The sequence below is a fragment of the Gekko japonicus genome, unplaced genomic scaffold (assembly GCF_001447785.1).
Source record: "Gekko japonicus isolate JY-2015 unplaced genomic scaffold, Gekko_japonicus_V1.1 scaffold157, whole genome shotgun sequence".
Classification (NCBI taxonomy): Eukaryota; Metazoa; Chordata; class Lepidosauria; order Squamata; family Gekkonidae; genus Gekko; species Gekko japonicus.
Window position 1 is genome coordinate 244060 of NW_015168051.1, and position 18269 is coordinate 262328.

At 41.7% G+C, this 18269-nt stretch overlaps 1 protein-coding gene across 1 annotated transcript in view; it reads left to right on the forward strand.

The window, feature by feature from the left end:
- The window catches only part of NAPG (N-ethylmaleimide-sensitive factor attachment protein, gamma), an 18504-nt gene extending 515 nt beyond the window's left edge, over positions 1 to 17989 (forward strand). The window contains exons 2-13 of the mRNA XM_015414355.1: positions 827 to 894; positions 2762 to 2846; positions 4140 to 4157; positions 6163 to 6193; positions 7102 to 7211; positions 7343 to 7409; positions 8465 to 8535; positions 9768 to 9846; positions 10922 to 11001; positions 12096 to 12225; positions 15086 to 15255; positions 15339 to 17989. Of these exons, the coding sequence (XP_015269841.1) occupies positions 827 to 894; positions 2762 to 2846; positions 4140 to 4157; positions 6163 to 6193; positions 7102 to 7211; positions 7343 to 7409; positions 8465 to 8535; positions 9768 to 9846; positions 10922 to 11001; positions 12096 to 12225; positions 15086 to 15232 (886 nt within the window). The 3' untranslated portion in view covers positions 15233 to 15255; positions 15339 to 17989. The remainder of the gene's footprint in view (positions 1 to 826; positions 895 to 2761; positions 2847 to 4139; positions 4158 to 6162; positions 6194 to 7101; positions 7212 to 7342; positions 7410 to 8464; positions 8536 to 9767; positions 9847 to 10921; positions 11002 to 12095; positions 12226 to 15085; positions 15256 to 15338) is intronic.
- The last annotated feature ends 280 nt before the right edge of the window (positions 17990 to 18269 follow it).

Below are 18269 nucleotides of genomic sequence, written 5' to 3' on the forward strand. Positions count from 1 at the left end.
CGGTTCAGCCAGCTGATCCCCTTTTCTTCCCAGAATTTTAATTATGTATTATTTAGCGTTTATGCAGGGTTTCCTTATAACAGCTCTTTAAGGTCGGCCAGTGTTGTCATCCCCCCATTGCAGATAGTGGCTTGAAGCTGGGCAAAGAGTGTGTTTGCCTAAGCCCACCCATTGAAATGTGGTCTGAATCCCCCCCCCCCCCCCCCCCACTATCTCCTCCTGCTGATTAGGCTTTCACCCCAAGAAACCTTGCAAAGTGTCGCTTTCTTAGTGTGGGGAGCTAAGAGTTTTTAATAGACTTAGTAGTTTTCATTTTGTTTCATGATGTTTTCAAATATGACAGTATCCGGCCGGTTCAGTCATAAGAGTGGCCACTCTACCTTAGGGCTGCCCATTGTTGACAGAGTATCTTCAGAGTGCAGACAAAAGTCATTACTACTTTTTAAATTGGGGATATGGGATCGAAACTGGAAGCATATGCTGCACTGCTTGGGCATTTGAAGAAAATAGTTCTCATCCATATCACAGTATATGTTTGTGGCAGACAGTGACTTTTCTTTGTAGTAGACCGCCCAAAATATAAATCCAGTAGCCATGCCCCACTCTATGTCATCCAGTTAATTAGGGTCTGCATGTAGAAGTAACACAGGCTTGAAGAACAGCAAAATAAAATGAAAGTTTAATGGTGCCTTAAAGACTAACAGGATGATTTTCAATGTGAGTTTTAAGAACAGGAACCAAGTTTATGGACATTGTCATATGACTTCCCATCAGGGTGATGTCATAAATGATTATTATTAATTGTTGGATTTATTTTGCATTGCAGTCTGAAAACTGGATTGTTAAAATGGAAACCAGACTATGATAGTGCAGCTACGGAATATGCAAAGGCTGGTATGTATTGTAAAGCACAGGTATGCATTTTTGCAATGTATCGTATTGCTTTCTTGAGGCAGCTAATTTTCACGTATCTGCTGTTAAAGCAGTTTTTGGATGAACAGATGGGTTTTGAGTACTGACATTATTTGTTTCAGACAGTTATTGTGCATAACATAATTGGGTGGGGATGGAGTATAACAAGCAGGCATTCAGGACATCTTGCAGTTAACAGTGTAAGTGATACAGTGGATATAGACACAGCTGAGTAGGACATTCTTGTTCCATGGCCCAGTACAGTATGCTACGGTCACTATGTCTTAAATCTAGGCTAAATTGACAAGTTCCATTGATTGTCCCTTCTTACTGTCAGCCCCCCATCCATGTCATTCTTCAGACTCCCCCATCCCTCAGGAGCAGCATTTCTTGGAGATTAGAAGGTATAGTGGGAGGAAGGGAAACAGGAAAGTTCTGGTCAGCTGACAGAAAATTTAGTCTGGATCCAGCTTCATATCAACATAGTCTTGGTGAATGGGTTTATTTTAAAGGCTTTCTAGAGACAAAACAAACAATAAAACAACTATAAATGTAGTAATTGTGCATCTTTGGAAGAATTCATTTCTTGTAGATTGAAATAAGGTACACTTTGACAGCTGGTATATTTGCAAAGCTGGATGTAACTTTGCAAAGTACTTTAGACAGAAAGGCAGATGAAGTCAAATGGCATGGTAGTGGGTAGAGGTCTTGGCTTTATCTCTAGTCTTCTTCATCAGAGTTATGGAAGGTTTTGATGGCACTTTAATTTGTTGCTTTGTTTTAATATATCTCATTAGCAATTAGCATGTTTTCTGCAGAAAACTTTCCAAGTGCTTTATGCCTCTATATGAACATAAGAAGAGCCCTGTTGGATCAGACCAGTGGTCCATCTTGCTCAGCATCCTGTTTCACATCATGGCCAGCCTGGAGGGCCATGATCAGAGCATAGAAGCCCAGGACTTCCCCAGTGTTACCTTCTAGGCTAGCATGGGTGTTCAGAGATTTACTGCCTCTGAATGTGGAGGTTCCCTTTTAGGCACCATGGTTAGTAGCCATTGATGAAGCTGTCTTCCATGAATCTGTATAATACCTTTTCAAATCTGAGTGGTTATTGGCAGTGAATTCCACAATTTAACAAGTTGTTGAGCAAAAAAGGATTTCCTTTTGTCTGTTCTGAATTTATTGACCATCAACTTAATTGAGTGCCACTGAGTTCTGAATTTATTGACCATCAACTTAATTGGGTGCCACTGAGTTCTGTTATTATGGAATAGAGAGATAAAGTGCTCTTTATCCACTTCACCCCGTGCATAGTTTTATAAACATCTATCATATCCCCTCTTAGCCATCTTTTTCTAGGCTGAAAAGTCCCAGACTGTTTTGCTTTTCCTCATAAGGTGCTCCGACCCCTTAATCCAATTGGTTGCCATCTTCTATACTTTTTCTAGCTCTGCAATATATTTTTTGAGATATGGTGATCAGAACTGTACACAGTGTTCCACATGAGGCCACACCATAAATCTGTACAAGGGCATTATAACATTAGCTGTTTTGTTTTCAGTTCCTTTCTTAATGATCCCCAGCACGTAGTTTGCTCTTTACATTGCTTCTTCGTACTGAGTTATCATTTTCATTGAGCTGTCCACTATAGTCCCAAGATCTCGCCGAGTATCTGCCAGTTCAAGACGTATTAGCATGGTACACATAACAATCAAAGTGTGGATTAGTTTGATTGGCTGTGCAAGTCAGATCAAAGTCAGAGCTTTACATTTCAGTTCAAGTGTTTGTTGTTATTGTGCATGTAGAGTACACAATGCAATACAAATGTTTCCTTTTTGTTTCTTTGCAGCTGTTGCTTTTAAAAATGCCAAACAATTTGATCAGGCAAAAGAAGCTTATTTGAGAGAAGCTGTCTCCCATGAAAACAATAAAGCGTATCTTTTAATTTATTGTTCCCACTCGCAATGAACTGAAAAATTAAAGTTGGGTTGATACCATATTCTGGGGTATTCCAGAATTAGGGATGGCTTAAGTAAGTTTTCAACAGTTGCGTTCCACACAGTGGAGGAAAGGAGTTGCATGCACATGGAGACTTGATCTGTGTGATCACTACGTGTGTCAAAACCTTTGCTCCTTGCAGTCTGTGTACTTAGACCTTATTGCATGTATGCATCCTGCCAGCTTGTCTGTTGCCAAGGCCTGTAATGCCTCTGTACCTGCCAGTTATCAGCATATTAAAGATAACACTCAGAAAGGGCTTAAGTGCATGCAATCTACATGGAGTTCAGGTTGTTCAAGAGTTACTGATTGTATGGACCGGCATGCATAAGTTCTGTTTTCCCAGCCTTAAGTCCAAAGCCAAAATGTGTGTTGGACCCAGGTTCTAGTCAGGCACATCTACTGGACACTACCTACCTCCATGAAAAACCACCTACATCTAATGAATGACCATCTTGTTTATATTTGAGCACTTTATTTGTAATATTCGTTGGTTTTTACTGTTTTTATGTGTAGGCATATTTTGCCCTCTCATAAGCTGCCCCGAGCCCGTTCGTGGGGAGGGCGGGGTATAAATACAAAAATAAATAAATAAATAAATGTGGGTGCCACAAGCCGGAATGATCTTGTACCACCACTGCATGTAGGTACTGCTTAGTTGGGGACTTACATGTATTGGTCCTTAAGAAATTTGCATGCTGGTGAGGTTCCTTTATATGCCTGGGGAGGTGGATTTGATTAACGGCTATTCAAGATTTTAGTGTGACACTTGATGTGGGTTTCTCCCTGTCATTTTTCTGAGCTAGATTTGAAGTATAACCTCTCCTTGCCTCATAGCCCATGGCCACTATTTCAGTGAGTGACTTGAAGCTCAAGACTCGTGCTTGACCAGTGGGGCTTTTGACTTTTTAAATAGCACTCCGAAATCAGTTTGTCATGTGGCAGAAGGACTCACTGGCATGAAGTGCTCATGATTGTGGATGGTGGAAAGGAGAAAATCACTGGTGAAGTGTATTTTAAATTTGTTAGGAACACATTGAGATCTGTATTTTTCTTCCAGTTAGCCTTTAAAAAGCTTGTTACACCTATGAAATGTGTAGCTTCACCTATGAATGTCAACCTAAACTGCTGGTCTTTGAATATGAGCTCCCTTCAGAGGCAGTTAAAGCCTTCAAGTTAGACCTGTTAAATTTAATTTGTATCCTTGACTTTGAATTATTTACATCCAGTCTCTTCCATGCTGCAAAGTAAGTATGAATTCTGCCATCTTTTGCCAAGTTTTCCAGTACACATGTGAAACATAACCAGTGTTGTCGTTGAGTGGAATAGTGAAATAGTCTGTGGCTTAAACAGGGAGCCGGTCAACTGACCTCATCAAAGCATAATCAAGCATACAGAAAATTAAACCTGAAAATTAGTTGTACATTAGTTTCCATTGAAGCTTGCAAATACTGCTATACTTGCAAATACTGCTATACAAATATGCTATAGTTCTACTATTGTGTTGTGTAAAATAGTTTTTTTATATTGCAAGTTTGTCTTCCTTATACATGTTACTGAAGGGGCAGAAATTTGATAGGATATTCTCTTCATAGAGTTGTAACATTTGGAGGCTCCTAAACAGTCAGCTAACCTTCTGCTTTAAGTGTTGTGGGGAGACCTAGCTCAGCCTCTGCTCAGCCACAAAGCTGATAGGGTACACGTGGGACAGTTTATGGCTTGGATTTTGCAGTAACAGAAATTTCTGCCAAATCATACTTTCTTCTGCAAATCTTCCTTAAGTTGTTCCTGAAGGACCCTGTCTTCCAGGAACAGCATTTCATGGAGATCAGCAGACTGCAGTGAGAGTGTGGAGGCAAGAAAGTACAATTCGTCAGATGGAAAATTTAGTCTACATCTAACTCAGTATGTCTCATACCCTATGACACGGGATTGTTGTCAGAAGAAAAACGTGTTGACTATGTATGCTGCCATCAGATCATTCACAGATAAACATTATAAAAAATTAGTGATGGTCAGTATGAAACTGACTAAGCAAAGAGTTTCCTACTTTGATTTTCAGGATGTTAACTAAATAAGAGTGGGAAGGATATAGAAATTGTTCTTGAAAAATGCTTTAGTTGTGAGAATAATCACCTTTTTAAAGCCCGTCATCTGTTTGCTACCATGGTTTCTATTAGCTATCACTTTATAAACCTTCTTTCCTTGTTAGGGAATGTCATAACACTACATAGTAGGAATGGGTATGAACCCATCACAAGCCAAAATTCGGCACAAAATTTGGCACGAACATTTACTGGGCTTTTGTCCAGTTCGGCCATTCAGGCCATTTAAGCCTAACAGCTGAGTGGTGCCGGGTCCGCAGCTGACCTGATAGGTTTAAATGGTTGTGAGCCATTTCACCAATCAGTTTCACTTCCTCCCACTTCAAAGTGGGGAAAACTGAAATGGACTGGTGAAATGGCTGCCAGCCATTACAGCCTAGCAGCTGATGGGTGGGGCCCAAATCGGTGAGTTCGGTTCCCCCTTTCTCTCAGCCATGGCTCACCACGGCCGCGGGAAAAGGAGGGATTGCCCAGGAAAGGTTAAATGGGGAGGAGAGAAACCGACGGGTTTAATGGCTTACTTTGAAGTGGGGGGAAGTGAAACAGATGGGTTGAATGACTGCTGGCCATTTAACCTTTCCTGGGCAATCCCTCCTTTTCTCCCGGCCGTGGTGAGCCCTGGCTGAGAGAAAGGGGGAACCGAACTCGCCAATTTGGGGCCTTTTGGCTCAGTTCGGGGTTCAGTTTGGGTGCTGCCCCAAACCAAATTGGATTTTTTAGGTTCATGCCCATCCGTACTACATAGTCAATTGAACCTGTCGATGAGAAGACATCTGTGAGTATAAGCAAAGTCCATTCGGGGTTGAATCAGTGTGTTTTGTCCTGAAAATATTTATGGGGAAATAGTGAGTACATCTTACTTGGGAATGCTTGTGAAAGAGAAATTGTGGGAACCCCAACGGGCAGTTGTATGAACTGCCCACATCTCTTTCTGGAAGCAGTAAGGCTGTATGCAACAGGAAATAGAAGTGCTCAGAATTTATGAATCTGGTTTTCTGCTTCATATTATAACATAAAAATCTCCAAGCTGCATTCATCTTGGCATAAATAAGAATTAGCTGGTCCTGTTGCTTATGTTTAATTGTCCCTTGTTTGGTGTAGAGATGCTGCTTCCGCTTAAATTTAGGCCAATGTTTTTTTCTTTCAGGGCTTATGAACAAGCTGGTATGATGTTAAAGGTATTGGCCAGTTCCATTCAAACTACCTATAAGAAGACATTTGGGTAAAACTAAATATGGGGTGTTTGTTCTGTATAATGTTCTTCTTGCATTTTAGAATTGACATGCCCTAATTGGAGATTCATTAACCATTAACTAACGTAGAATTAGATGCACTTTATCCTGTTGGTTTTATTAGGTTTCGACACATTTAAGTCTGTATTGAACTGTGGTTTTAGTATTTAAAAAGTCCATCACATTTAGAGTTACATCTCTCTGCATTCTTTAGAGTTTATTTTAATGCTTTTTAGCTTTTTGACTACTGTGCCACATTTCCTGTGTACAATTAAATGATTCTTTATCTGATCCCTGCATTAGTAAATCCATTTCCCCCCCAAACCATCCTAATTAATGGATGTGGTTTCTGTTGAGGCTGCTTGGAATTGCTGCCAGTTTATACTTAAAGGTATAAAGAACATGTGTATTATATACAAATCTATCTTTATAGAATGACAGCATTTGTACTAGAGGACTTCTTCCTTCTCTCTCCTTTCACCCTAACAACAGATTGCATACTAACCCACTACACATAGATTGTTCTTTTTCAGTGTTACAGGGCTGATAATGTGGGTTCATCATTTGAGAGATGTAACAGCTAATGAAGGCTAGCATGTGTGAATGAGCCATCACAGAATTCATTTTGGTTGGTGTGTTTGTGTGTGTAGACTGTGTCGTTCAATGACATTTGCTATGGGAATTCCTTCATCCTTTTACAGATTTTTACCTTGTTTTTTGATTATAGGAACTGGGACAATTTAAATTGTCTGAAATACGTAATATTGTGATAACATTGAAAGATATATAACCAAATAATTTCATCTAAATGATCACTGGTCCTGACATACTTGGACTTTTTCTTTTTCCTACAGGAAATGCAAAAACATTATGAAGCGATAGAACTGATAGAGAAAGCCAGTATGATGTATCTGGAGAACGGGACACCTGACACAGCAGCTTTAGCGCTAGATCGGGCTGGGAAGTAAGTATGCTGGGATTGAATGCTTTCAAAGGTTCCTAACTAGAAAAGAACTTTGATTCCTCTAGTTGTTTTGTTTTGCTTTTTTTTTTTTAACTCTTAAGTTAAATAAAAGTGTTGAAACTTTATTTCAGGGTAATAGAAAATATAAATCCAAGCAAGGCAATTCAGCTGTATCAGCAGACAGCATCAGTATTTGAAGTAAGTCCTCTAAAACTATAATGAATATTCCTCCTAAAAGCAAACTTGAAACAGAAAATATAAAATAATGTTTAACATGTAAATGGCAGCAGTTGGGCCATGTAAAGCAAGTGTGAGAAGCTCTGAGGTAGAGCCACATCTGGATATGTATCTCTTAAAGACATTCCCACCCCTTTACGTGACTCACCGCTTACATCATCATAACTTAATTTGCTTTGTATAGTGCCACGGAAGTGGACTGCAAAACCTAAACTTCAGCTGAAAAGAAAACCAGTGGAGCCACACTTCAGCAATCATGTGCATAAGAAGAACTCTGCTGGATGAGATATCCTGTTTCATTGAGTGGCCAACCAGTTGTTGTGGAGGGCCAATAAATGGGGCATAAAGCCCAAGACTTCAGAGATTTCCTGCCTTTGAAGATAGAGTTTCACTTCACTCAACATGGCTGGTAGCCATTGATGGACCAATCATAACCTAACATCTAGCTATTCTAATAGGGACTGAATCAGCTGTCAGACCCCATCTGCATAGCTAGGTTTTTTTGTTCCATTGTTTATTACTTTGCACTCACCAACACTGAACTTCACTTGCCACTTTGTCACCTCCTTACCCAATTTATGAAGAGCTGCAGGAGGATCTCTCCAATCTGCCTTGGTTTTCATCATCATGGATAATTTGGTATCATCTGCAAACTTGGCTACTGCACCTCTTCTTTATTGAGGTTTATAAGATTATGCATGGGATAGAGCAGGTAGAGAAAGAGGTACTTTTCTCCCTTTCTCACAATACAAGAACTCGTGGGCACTCCATGAAATTGCTGAGCGGTTGGATTAGAACAGATCAAAGAAGATCTGAGATCAGCAAGGCAGGACTTCCCTTTGCAAAAGCCACACTGATTTTCACTCAGCAGGCTCATGGTCAGGCTAATAATCTTGGACAAAGTGGCATAATAAAGGTAGCTAAAATATGAGATAACAAGAAAACTCTACATATATCTTAACTTGAGTTATGTCTGGTATATAGGCAATAATACGTACCTGTATTTTCTCCTCTAGAATGAAGAACGCCTACGACAGTCAGTTGAAATGTATGGAAAGGCTTCAAGACTTCTGGTCAGAGGTCGGAGGTATGCATTTTAACTTTTTTTAAAAAATTGAATCTTTTTGACAATATTACCACCTCAAGTGGCTTTTTGCACCAGAAGGGAACACTGGTCAATAAATCTTTGCCTTGATCTGATGACTTTTTAAGTGGCTTTTTGCACCAGAAGGGAACACCAGTCAATAAATTTTCTCACAATATTTATAACTGTGATTTTGCCTGTAGACTGCAACTTCTATGGAGAACGTGGTTACTCCAGTGTCATGGGGATCTGTTGGCTAGTGACAGGGAAAAGCAGTCCCAGTCTTATCTGCCAGGAGGTGGCATTCTGAATGAACTTCCATCCCCACGCCCGGAGAAGAGATGCAGCAGAAGTTTCCCAGCTCAGAGAGGTGGTGTTCTGAATCCTCACCGATATGGGCTGTGTCTCTTCTAAGATGCAGCAGAAGTTTGTTGAGTAGGATGGATATCAGAACACTGCCTCTCACATGTGGGAGGTGGCATTGTGATCCCAATTTGGGAGTGGAAACCTCTCGCGATTACAGCTGTGCTGATATCCACTGATTTCAAAGAGAAATCTATGCCTTTCTACAAAGTCAACCAATTGCCACGGCTTTTTGTAACGGGTGATCTGGATGTCTTGCAGGAGGCAACAGGGTGGGGCACTATGGTTGCTATGATCAGAGCACTCTGGTTCCATCGAGAGGTACCTATTTCTCCTTTAAATTGGCATGGTGCCCGGGCATTGCAGTTTCCATAGCATAGGATGTCTGATGGGGAAGGTGAGAAGGGGCAGATTATGGGTGTTTCCCCTTTTGGACTGCATGTGACCCCAGGAGTGGATGTTTCCCTGCTTCTTAAAATGAAACAATTTTTTTTAGCATACTTATCTCTTCATAAGAAAAACTGCTTCGGATGCTGGAATTTGGGAACATTGCTACTAGTGCTGGATTGGGGCTAGTATGAAAGAGTGCATAGATTCTTAAATGCATCTGGAAGGGTTTCAGAGACATCACTCTCTACATGGTTCAGAGCGCATGTGATGATGTTAAAAAGAAACGTCTTTTATGAAACTAGCCTTGCTCGTATATCGTTGCTCTCAACAGTTGTTAGAGGTGCAGGCAACGAACTCATGACTTTTACTTTGTTGAATGTCTGAAAAGGAACAGTTGGTTGGAATGAGTTTCCTTCTGATTTCTGTTGCTTGAAAGACTGTTTAAACTGGTGTGGTTTGCCGATTGTTGTCTTGTATTTCAGGCTGGATGAAGCTTCAGCTTCTCTGCAGAAGGAAAAGAGTATTTATAAAGATATTGAAAATTATCCAACATGTTACAAGGTATAATGCCTATTGGACATATTTTCTGGTGGGGGCGGGGGGCGAAATCATAATGCTTCATTATCCAGTGTGCTTCAGAATTATTGTGCTTCAGAATATTTTATGTTGAAACATCTGCAGATTCCACACAAGCAGTTGGAAGCTTTGTTTTGTGTTTTTCTGGGTTTTTTTCTCTTAGAGGTTTAAAAATTTTTTCAATTTCATTGAGAGAAAAGGAGCTTGAAGAGAATGAGCTTGTTAAATCATGTCTGGATTGCAAAAATGGGCAGACTTTAGAAAATGCTAAATATCTATGGTGTTGGTGCAAGAAATTTTGTGTTCCTTTGATGCCTCTTACAATACCTGCAGAATCTGTTGCGTGCAATTTCAGATGCCATTTTCATTGTTTTATCCATTTTCAGCTACGAATACTATCAATGTAGCATAGGGATAAAATCATGATGTGCAAAACCAACACGTTTGCTGGTGAAAGTGTGTAATTATGGCTTTGCTGTGTAGTTGCACGAAGAAGCAGAAGTAGCCTGACAGTATAAGCAAATAACCTACAAATATTAAGTTCTCACAAGTAGCAAAATTTTGGAGTTTTCTTTTTGCCTTGATAGCAACAAAATCCTTGTGAAACCTTCCTTGAATGCCTGTAATGTGTATGTATGTTCAGATGGTAGAAGGCCTCCAGCATATTTTTCTCTTCTACTTTTCCAGAAAAGATGGATAAGGCAGTTATTTCATAATTTTAGAGCATTCTAAATCTCTTAAAGCAGTTCCTTATTCTTAGTGCGTTAATAGCCGCTGATTCTCAGAAGCACAGTTTTCCAGTTTTGTTGTACATGGCTCAGGCTAACTAAGTGGGGTTGTCCCTGGTTAGTACTTGGATGGGAGACCACCAAGGAATTTCAGGGTCACTATGCAGAGGAAGGCCCGAAGACCTCTGGATGTCTCTTGGCTCGAAAACCCTACTGGGCTGCCAAAAGTTGACTGCAACTTGATAGCACTTTGCGCGCACACACACACACTGAATAGTGAAAGGTCATATTGTTATTATAAAGTAATTAAGTAAATTTCTTCTATTTTTTAGAAAACTATTGCTCAGGTCTTGGTTCATCTTCACAGAAATGACTATGTTGCTGCAGAAAAATGTGTCAGGGAAAGCTATAGGTAAGACCTTTATTTTCCTCTTAGGTTTTTAATTTAACAACATGGTTGTGTCTTTTCTGGAAGCAGTGGCTCTGTGTTTCTTTAGCTTTCTATACCAATGCAGTTTGCCAATGTAGTGTGTTCTGAAAAGTCACCATTTGGGGAAATAAATTATTTTCTTTATATGCCTTCTCAGAATCAAATTTACAGCTGTAATTAAAGACTTAAGCGACATAATCACTGAGTTTAAGAATTAAGCTGTATGATCACTGAGTTAGCTTTGATTCTGTGTTTTCCCTTTGCTTATTTGTACCTTACTGGAAGTCTGGTTTAGCCTCGGTCACATGGGCCGGAAAATGCGGGGGGGAAGTGTGGCTGTTTGCCCAGGAACAAAATAACGGACATGCCGACGAGGTCCCATCGAGGTCCCGTAGTTAGGGGGGAGGTGCCGATCACAGGACAATCCTGCGGCGAGGCAAAGAAGCGGCCTCTATAGCAAAAGGCTCCGCGGGTTTAACCCCTTCCAGGGCTGCAGAGGAATGCAAACTGTGTCCTCCGTCCGGTCCCCTCCAGGAGGAGCTTCAGCCGGGCCGCCCTCCCACCACGCCCCCTGCACCTCCCCCTCTGCCGCCCGGTGCAGAGAGTTCCTCTCGAGCAGGCCGAGCCAGGAGTGGGGGGGGGTACAGAAAAGAGGAGGGGGCTGTGTTGTTTGTTTTTAAACGAAGTGTGCGCATGCGCCGTTGGGTGCTTGTGCGCATCCCATGGATACTTTTCTTTTAAAAACAAAAAACAAAAAAACAAACCTTTTCGCGACGGGACATGGGCGGGCGCCGGATGCCACGACCTACCACCGGAAATGCGATCAGGCGCCCACCCTTGCCCCGCAGTTTCTGGAAATTAGTACCTCAGAGGTACTAGTTTTTTAAGCCGCATCTTCGGGGGGAAGCCTCGGGTGAGCCACGGGAGCTCTACGCTTCCCAGATGTTGCGGTGTAATCGCGCGTGGAAAATCCGCCTATCTTCCGTCTCTGTAGCGTGGCTAATTCTCCGTGTGACCGCAGCCTTTCTTAAGTTTGAGGGAGATTGACTAAATGATGAACTTTTCAATTTTTTCAGCATACCAGGCTTCAGGGAAAGTGAAGACTGTGCAGCCCTAGAGCAGCTACTAGAAGGGTATGATCAGCAAGACCAGGATCAAATATCTGATGTCTGCAATTCACCGCTCTTTAAGTACATGGACAACGATGTAAGTTGGTGAAAGGCAGGGTCCTAATTTGCCCCACTGGGCCAACACTGACCAGTGAGAACTATACGTACAATAATTAGTTGATCAAAATAAATGAAAATGGTTTATTAAGGGCTGAGGACAGACTGGCAGTATGAAGCGCGAGGGAGGAGGGGCAAAAAGACCCGGACCGAGTTGTGCCGGGGATTCCCGGTCGCACTGCATTTACTGATGTGGGAGCATACCGGGGAGGAGGAGCAAGGGAACGTTAGCACTGTTGGCCCGCCCCTGGTGGAGGCACGGCTGTAAGTGGCTTTTTTCACTCCAGTGACATGCGCCTTTGCGCATAGGCACAGCAATGCGGCATGCACACTTCCGGGGAGCGGGATCAATGCGCCCTCCAGGGTTTGCTACCGCTTTCACCTGGTACTTTTTCAACGCGGTAGGGAATCATCATAGGACAGGTTGAGTACAGCTGGGGAACGCCTGACAGCTGTGGCTGTGTGAACCCGACCCTTTAATCCGTTTGTGAAACGTGCCTATATCGGGCCAACCTGCCAGTCTGAACTCAGCCAAGGACAATGCACAACCAAACATATAAAGTAGCATTGAGAGCAGTTAAGAACAGATGTTAAAACACATAGAAAGTGAGCTTGTCCATTCTGGATAAGGGGTATTGGTCACTTTTTGTCACAGCATTTCATTTTTTTGTAGTCCACACAAAGTTTTATTCCCTCATCTTTCTTAGGAACTTGAACAGCAGGAGCACTCTAATTGTTTTTAGATGCTTTTATAACACCCAAATCTAACATTAGTCTGAATTTCTTGGCCTATATCTGTGGCATGTTGTCCATTAGCCCTATATGAATGAGAAATGGTAGGTGGGTGATCTCCAGTAATTATACTAAGCTTAGCTAAAGAGGTTTTGCCAGGTTTGCTAGAAAATATGGACTTGAATTCATTCAAAATGCCACACAGCTGTCTCCCTTGGGCTGCAGAAATGTCAGGCGCTAGAGTAATTTCATTCATTGTGTGATCACACACAAACCAATTCCCAGCCCAACTGGCTAGCAAGATGAACCCCGATTTATGGCTTCAGTTGAATCCCACCAGTGCCACCATGTCAAGAGGTCCCAGTCCAGAAGCCGATTGGAATGGTAACCAAAACACCAGGGGTCAGGCGCCTCAGAACCCCAGGTAGGGCTGCCTCTAACTCTCACCCTAAACTTAGAGACTGAGGAGCCCAGGTCTCTAGCCTGGGTATGCAATACAGAATAACAAAACAAGGAAATTTAGCTTAAAAATTCCTGAGCACGCATGGCAGACTTCTGTGCCTCCAGACCAGATATTACCTTAGCATTCCATGCTGTTGAGTCTCAAGAATGGGTTACCTCATAGCCAGAGTCTAACCTCAAGAGCAGCCCTCTCCCTCCAAAACCTTCCTGAAGGCTTCATGTTTTTATGCCCCATTGTCCAGCAACAAGGCAGACTTCAGCAGCCAGTCAAGACACTGCCACATAGATTATTTGATTCTCTGCAGCTGAACCAAATGACCTTATTATCAATTACTGGTCAAGGTTAATTTTAATGAAGTGATTGACAAGACCCGGGGCCTTGGTGCAAACATAATCCATTATACCTTGGGTCTCTGTAATACCATGTCTCTTTCTATAAGACCCAACTTCCCACAGCCCTCTTTGTTAGGCTGACCAGACAGACATAACTTTGTATAGGCTTTAGTCAAGCGAAGCTAGTTTGTTTTTGGAGGGTGAGCTTGTCCCACCCACCTTTTGAAGTACCAAACAGAGGCAATTTTCCCACCCATACAGTCACATGCTTTTCAATAACTCGCTCACCCCAGTAAAGACTCTCTATAGGAAGGGCTTCTCTCCTGGCTAATCTCTTTCTGCAAAAGGGCAGGTTGTCTTTCCTGTGCTCTGACAGGGTTCTGAGACACTCAAGCTTTACAGCCTTTTCTCCCCTCCCCCACTTCCTAGTCTTAGAGAGGCCTTTGGCCTGTGCCTGCTGCTTGGTGTCGGGATCAGTCATCTCCCTTGAAGCCAGTCTTTTCCCCAAACTAAAGTTCTTCCACACCTGTCTCAGCTGAAGTCCTGAAGGGAGGGAGGGAGCCACAGGGACTCTCCCCTTTGGCCAAGAGCTTCCCCAACTGCCCCAGCTTTTCTGGATGGACCAGGGCTTCGGGGGCTGAGGTGGCGGTGCCCCATTGCTGTTTTCCCCTGCAAGGAGCCTACAAGCAGACATCAGCCCTAGAAGCTTGTTGGGTGATTTGTGGGGTAAAGGGAGGCTTGGGCTCAGTTTTTCTCCTGCCTTTTTGCTCAGCATTCCAAGATGGCAGCACAAGCAGTCATAATGTGAAATACAGTAATGTTGGCTGTTGGTAGAACAGTGTGATGTGAAATGAAACGTTGTTGCTGAAAATGGCCATTCCTATATTGTGTTTGCTGCCCATGTAACATCTCTTGAAGCAGCTATGTCATAGCTGCATCATGCTAAGCATTGGCCCCACCAATCAGTGATGTTTGGCTGGAAAATGTATAGCATTATGGCATTGGATATTGGGCAGTTCTGGTACATGCAGGAAGGGGGTAGGATTGTATCTTTCTTTTCGGTGGCTGATCCATTTTTAGCGTAAGAGAAAGTTCTGAACTATATACTATATTTCAGGAAGTAGTATGGAGAAAATACCTCCTCGTTCCATGGTGGCTCCATGGAGTACCAATGAGATGAACACTAGGTATTACTCAAGCCATTGACTGTCCTCCTGCTTTAATGGCAAATGTGTATTTTGAGTTCAGACTGAGCTGATCATCAGGGTGATATAAAACACAAACTACTACCACTTCTTGTTTTGCTTTGCCAGTATGCCAAGCTTGGTCTCTCCCTGAGTGTCCCTGGAGGAGGCCTAAAGAAGAAATCCCCAGTTGCTTCACAGGGCAACGCAGAAGGACCAACAGTAACATCTCATGAAAATGAGGAAGATGATGAATATGCAGGTGGACTTTGCTAACTCCAGTTCTGTACGTTTCGCAAATATCAGACTAGCTGTTTCCGACTGCTAAGCAATTTCAGAGGTACCTGAGTTACCATCACTTCATTACAATCATGAAGCGCAAATATCAGACTAGCTGTTTCCGACTACTAAGCAATTTCAGAGGTACCTGAATTACCATCACTTCATTACAGTCATGAATCTGGAAGGATAATAATGACTTGGCGGTTTTGGAGGTACGTATTGAAAAGCATGGCTGTACCTACTACCTTGGAGCATTTGATGTTACGTTCTTAAATCAACTTTGTAGTGCATCTACTTTAATGAAGAATTCAAGTACTGTAGCCTTCTGAAAAAGACAGTCGGAGAGAGAGAGCATTTATCTTCAGTAGTTCTCCAGAGTCTGTGGTTTCAGGGGCATTGTTTCATGCTCTTAGATCAAATCAAGCAGCCCCATGAAAACTTGGACTTTGAAGAACAGGAAGTTTCAATGCAGAAGTGTTATGTATTTTTAAGAAAATAATACTGAATTATTTGAAATTATCTTAAACATCTGACAAGTATCTCTGCTGTTCTTGTGTGGATATAACGTTGGGTGAAATGTGTCTCTCTAAAAGATATAGGAGCACTGTGGGCCAGTTTCAAGAGAGCATCCTCATTTTTTCAGAAGTTTGAATGTGGTAACTTGATTGTTGTCAGTGTAACACCTCTGTGGACAAACTGTAGAAAATGCCTACTGAGTATTTGGCTAGTGAATACTTTTTAACTTTAAAATCTTCTGCTGTTTGGCAAAGTAGGCCTGTACAACCTTAGTTTAAAAATACCAGTTATTTATCCGAATGTTCGATGTACGTCACAAGTACAAATCTAGTTAGATATAAAATGATGCTGCTGTTTTGAGTTTCAGTGTTTGTATCCCTATCTGAATGAGTTCTTTGGCGTGATATCAGATGTGCAGGCTATTGTACAAAGGAATGTTTTCAAGTTTTAAAGACTTCTGAAAAATTGTTTTTCATATTGTACTGAATAATATTATTATATTTAACTCTGTAAACTACTAATTGTACAGAGATGAACAGTATGCCACAGCAAAGGATCTTGAAGTGTGCTCTCTAACATTCCCATAGTAGTTTTGTGTGTAAGAGTGAATCGACCCTACATCAGGAACACCATTCCCTTTTAAATATTTATATCACTATGGAGTAAGGTAGTACAGGGCATGGTAATTTCCACAGTCTTTTGAATGGAAAAGGCAACTCTGCCTACTTACGTACTGCCTACATGTGCAAAGCTTCCTTGCCCAAATGAACAGGTCAATATACATGCTCAGAAGTGTGGAGTAGAGCACACCTTAGCGGCTATGGATTGGGGCAATAAAGATCCTGAGATGCTTGAGAGTCATGTATTCTTTTATGGCTAACAGAGGGAGCATAGTTTTTGTATAGCACAGACCTGAAATAGCTCACATTGAGTGAGAATAGTGAATAGGGGTGCAATCCCCCCCCTCGGTATTTTCTGTTTCGGGTCTATTGGACCCCCCCAAAATTTGGGATTCCTGAAAAAACCTGGATCCCAACACCAGTAATGTATTTGGAGCCAGGATTTTTGGGAAATTCTGATTTTTTTCTGGTCCAGTAGACTGGAACTGAAAAATACAGAGGGAATAAAGAGCAGTGGCAAAGCTGCAAAAAGCTGCTGAGAGGTAGCTCAGCTGGGGCTCTTTTGGGTGGTCCCTTTAACCCGGAATGCCCAAAAGAGCTTGTATCCGGGGCTGTTTTTGGCAGTTTGGTTGAACAGCCCAAAAGAGCCCCATCTGAGCCAGCAGGGAGAGTGCCCTCCCCTGGCTGTTTTGTGGGCTGTCTTCTTCAGTCCTTTTAAACACCCCGTTTAAAGGAATTGCAGAAGAAAGCCCCAAAACAGCTGTGCACTGGGAGCAATCTGCTTCAGCCCCTTAGCTGTTGTTCCAAGTTTGCCGGTAATTCCAAGTTTGCCGGAATTGGGGGGGGGGGCTTGTTCCTGTTCTCCAAAAAAATCCTGGTACATTTGGGATTCTGAAATATACCCGAAAAATACTGATACAGTGTTTTTCGGGTATAGTTTTGGTTCAGGTAGCCCTGAATGCACACCCCCTAATAGTGAATATTGTGTGAATATAGTGAATAATGTACTACTCAGCAGTTCTGTTCAGTAAGTTCAAAAGTTTGTGGAGAGATGATAGGGATATGTTAAGGGACATAAAGCAGAGTATGTGAGAAGGAAGTCATACCTTAAAACTGGACAGCAGTGAGAGTGTCAGTACTGAAATTTGCCAAGGTTGATATAGCTTGCAGTGGGTAATGCCTCCACACGACTTTTATTTTATCTAACAAAAGTCATGAAAATGCTATTGCCATTATTAAACGTTTTAAAAAGTAGTGCTTCATTTGTGTTCCAAGCAATTTGCACACTACTTTTTGCCTCCGATGGAAAATTCATCAAGGAGAAACTTTTTGGAGATTAATGCCAACCTTTCAAGAGCCAAAGCAAGTACTGGTTTGCATGAAGATGCTAAAATGTAGTCCAATGTTATCACGTTATCAAATATGACTTATTTGTACACTCAGATGCTGTGTAAACTGTGTTTATGCAATGTGAAACCTGTGCTTTTATTGTAACTTTCCCTGTCCAACCTGTGGGATGCAATAGAATATCAGACACGTTCTAATTGTTCTTCAGATGCAGCCTCTAAGAAAAGGCATTGTATGTCACAGGTAAAAATAAAATTTAAAGTGGGTAACCTGCATATGTTTTATGATTATGATCAACTTGCTTCACATAAATATGTTTATATGTTAATGGTGAGCATGAAATGCTTTCAGTTGATAACCTGATAAATTAGAAGCCATTAGGAGGGGCTCATGTGAATTCATTATACTGAGTTAGCGAGATCAGAAATTACTTGATAATTTGTAAACAAATTGTGTGAACTGAAGGTTCTTGAATGGTTTCTCTTTGAGTGATGTTGTAAACAATAACAGAAGAGTTGGCCTCTCTGTGGTAGAGTTCCCACATGGAC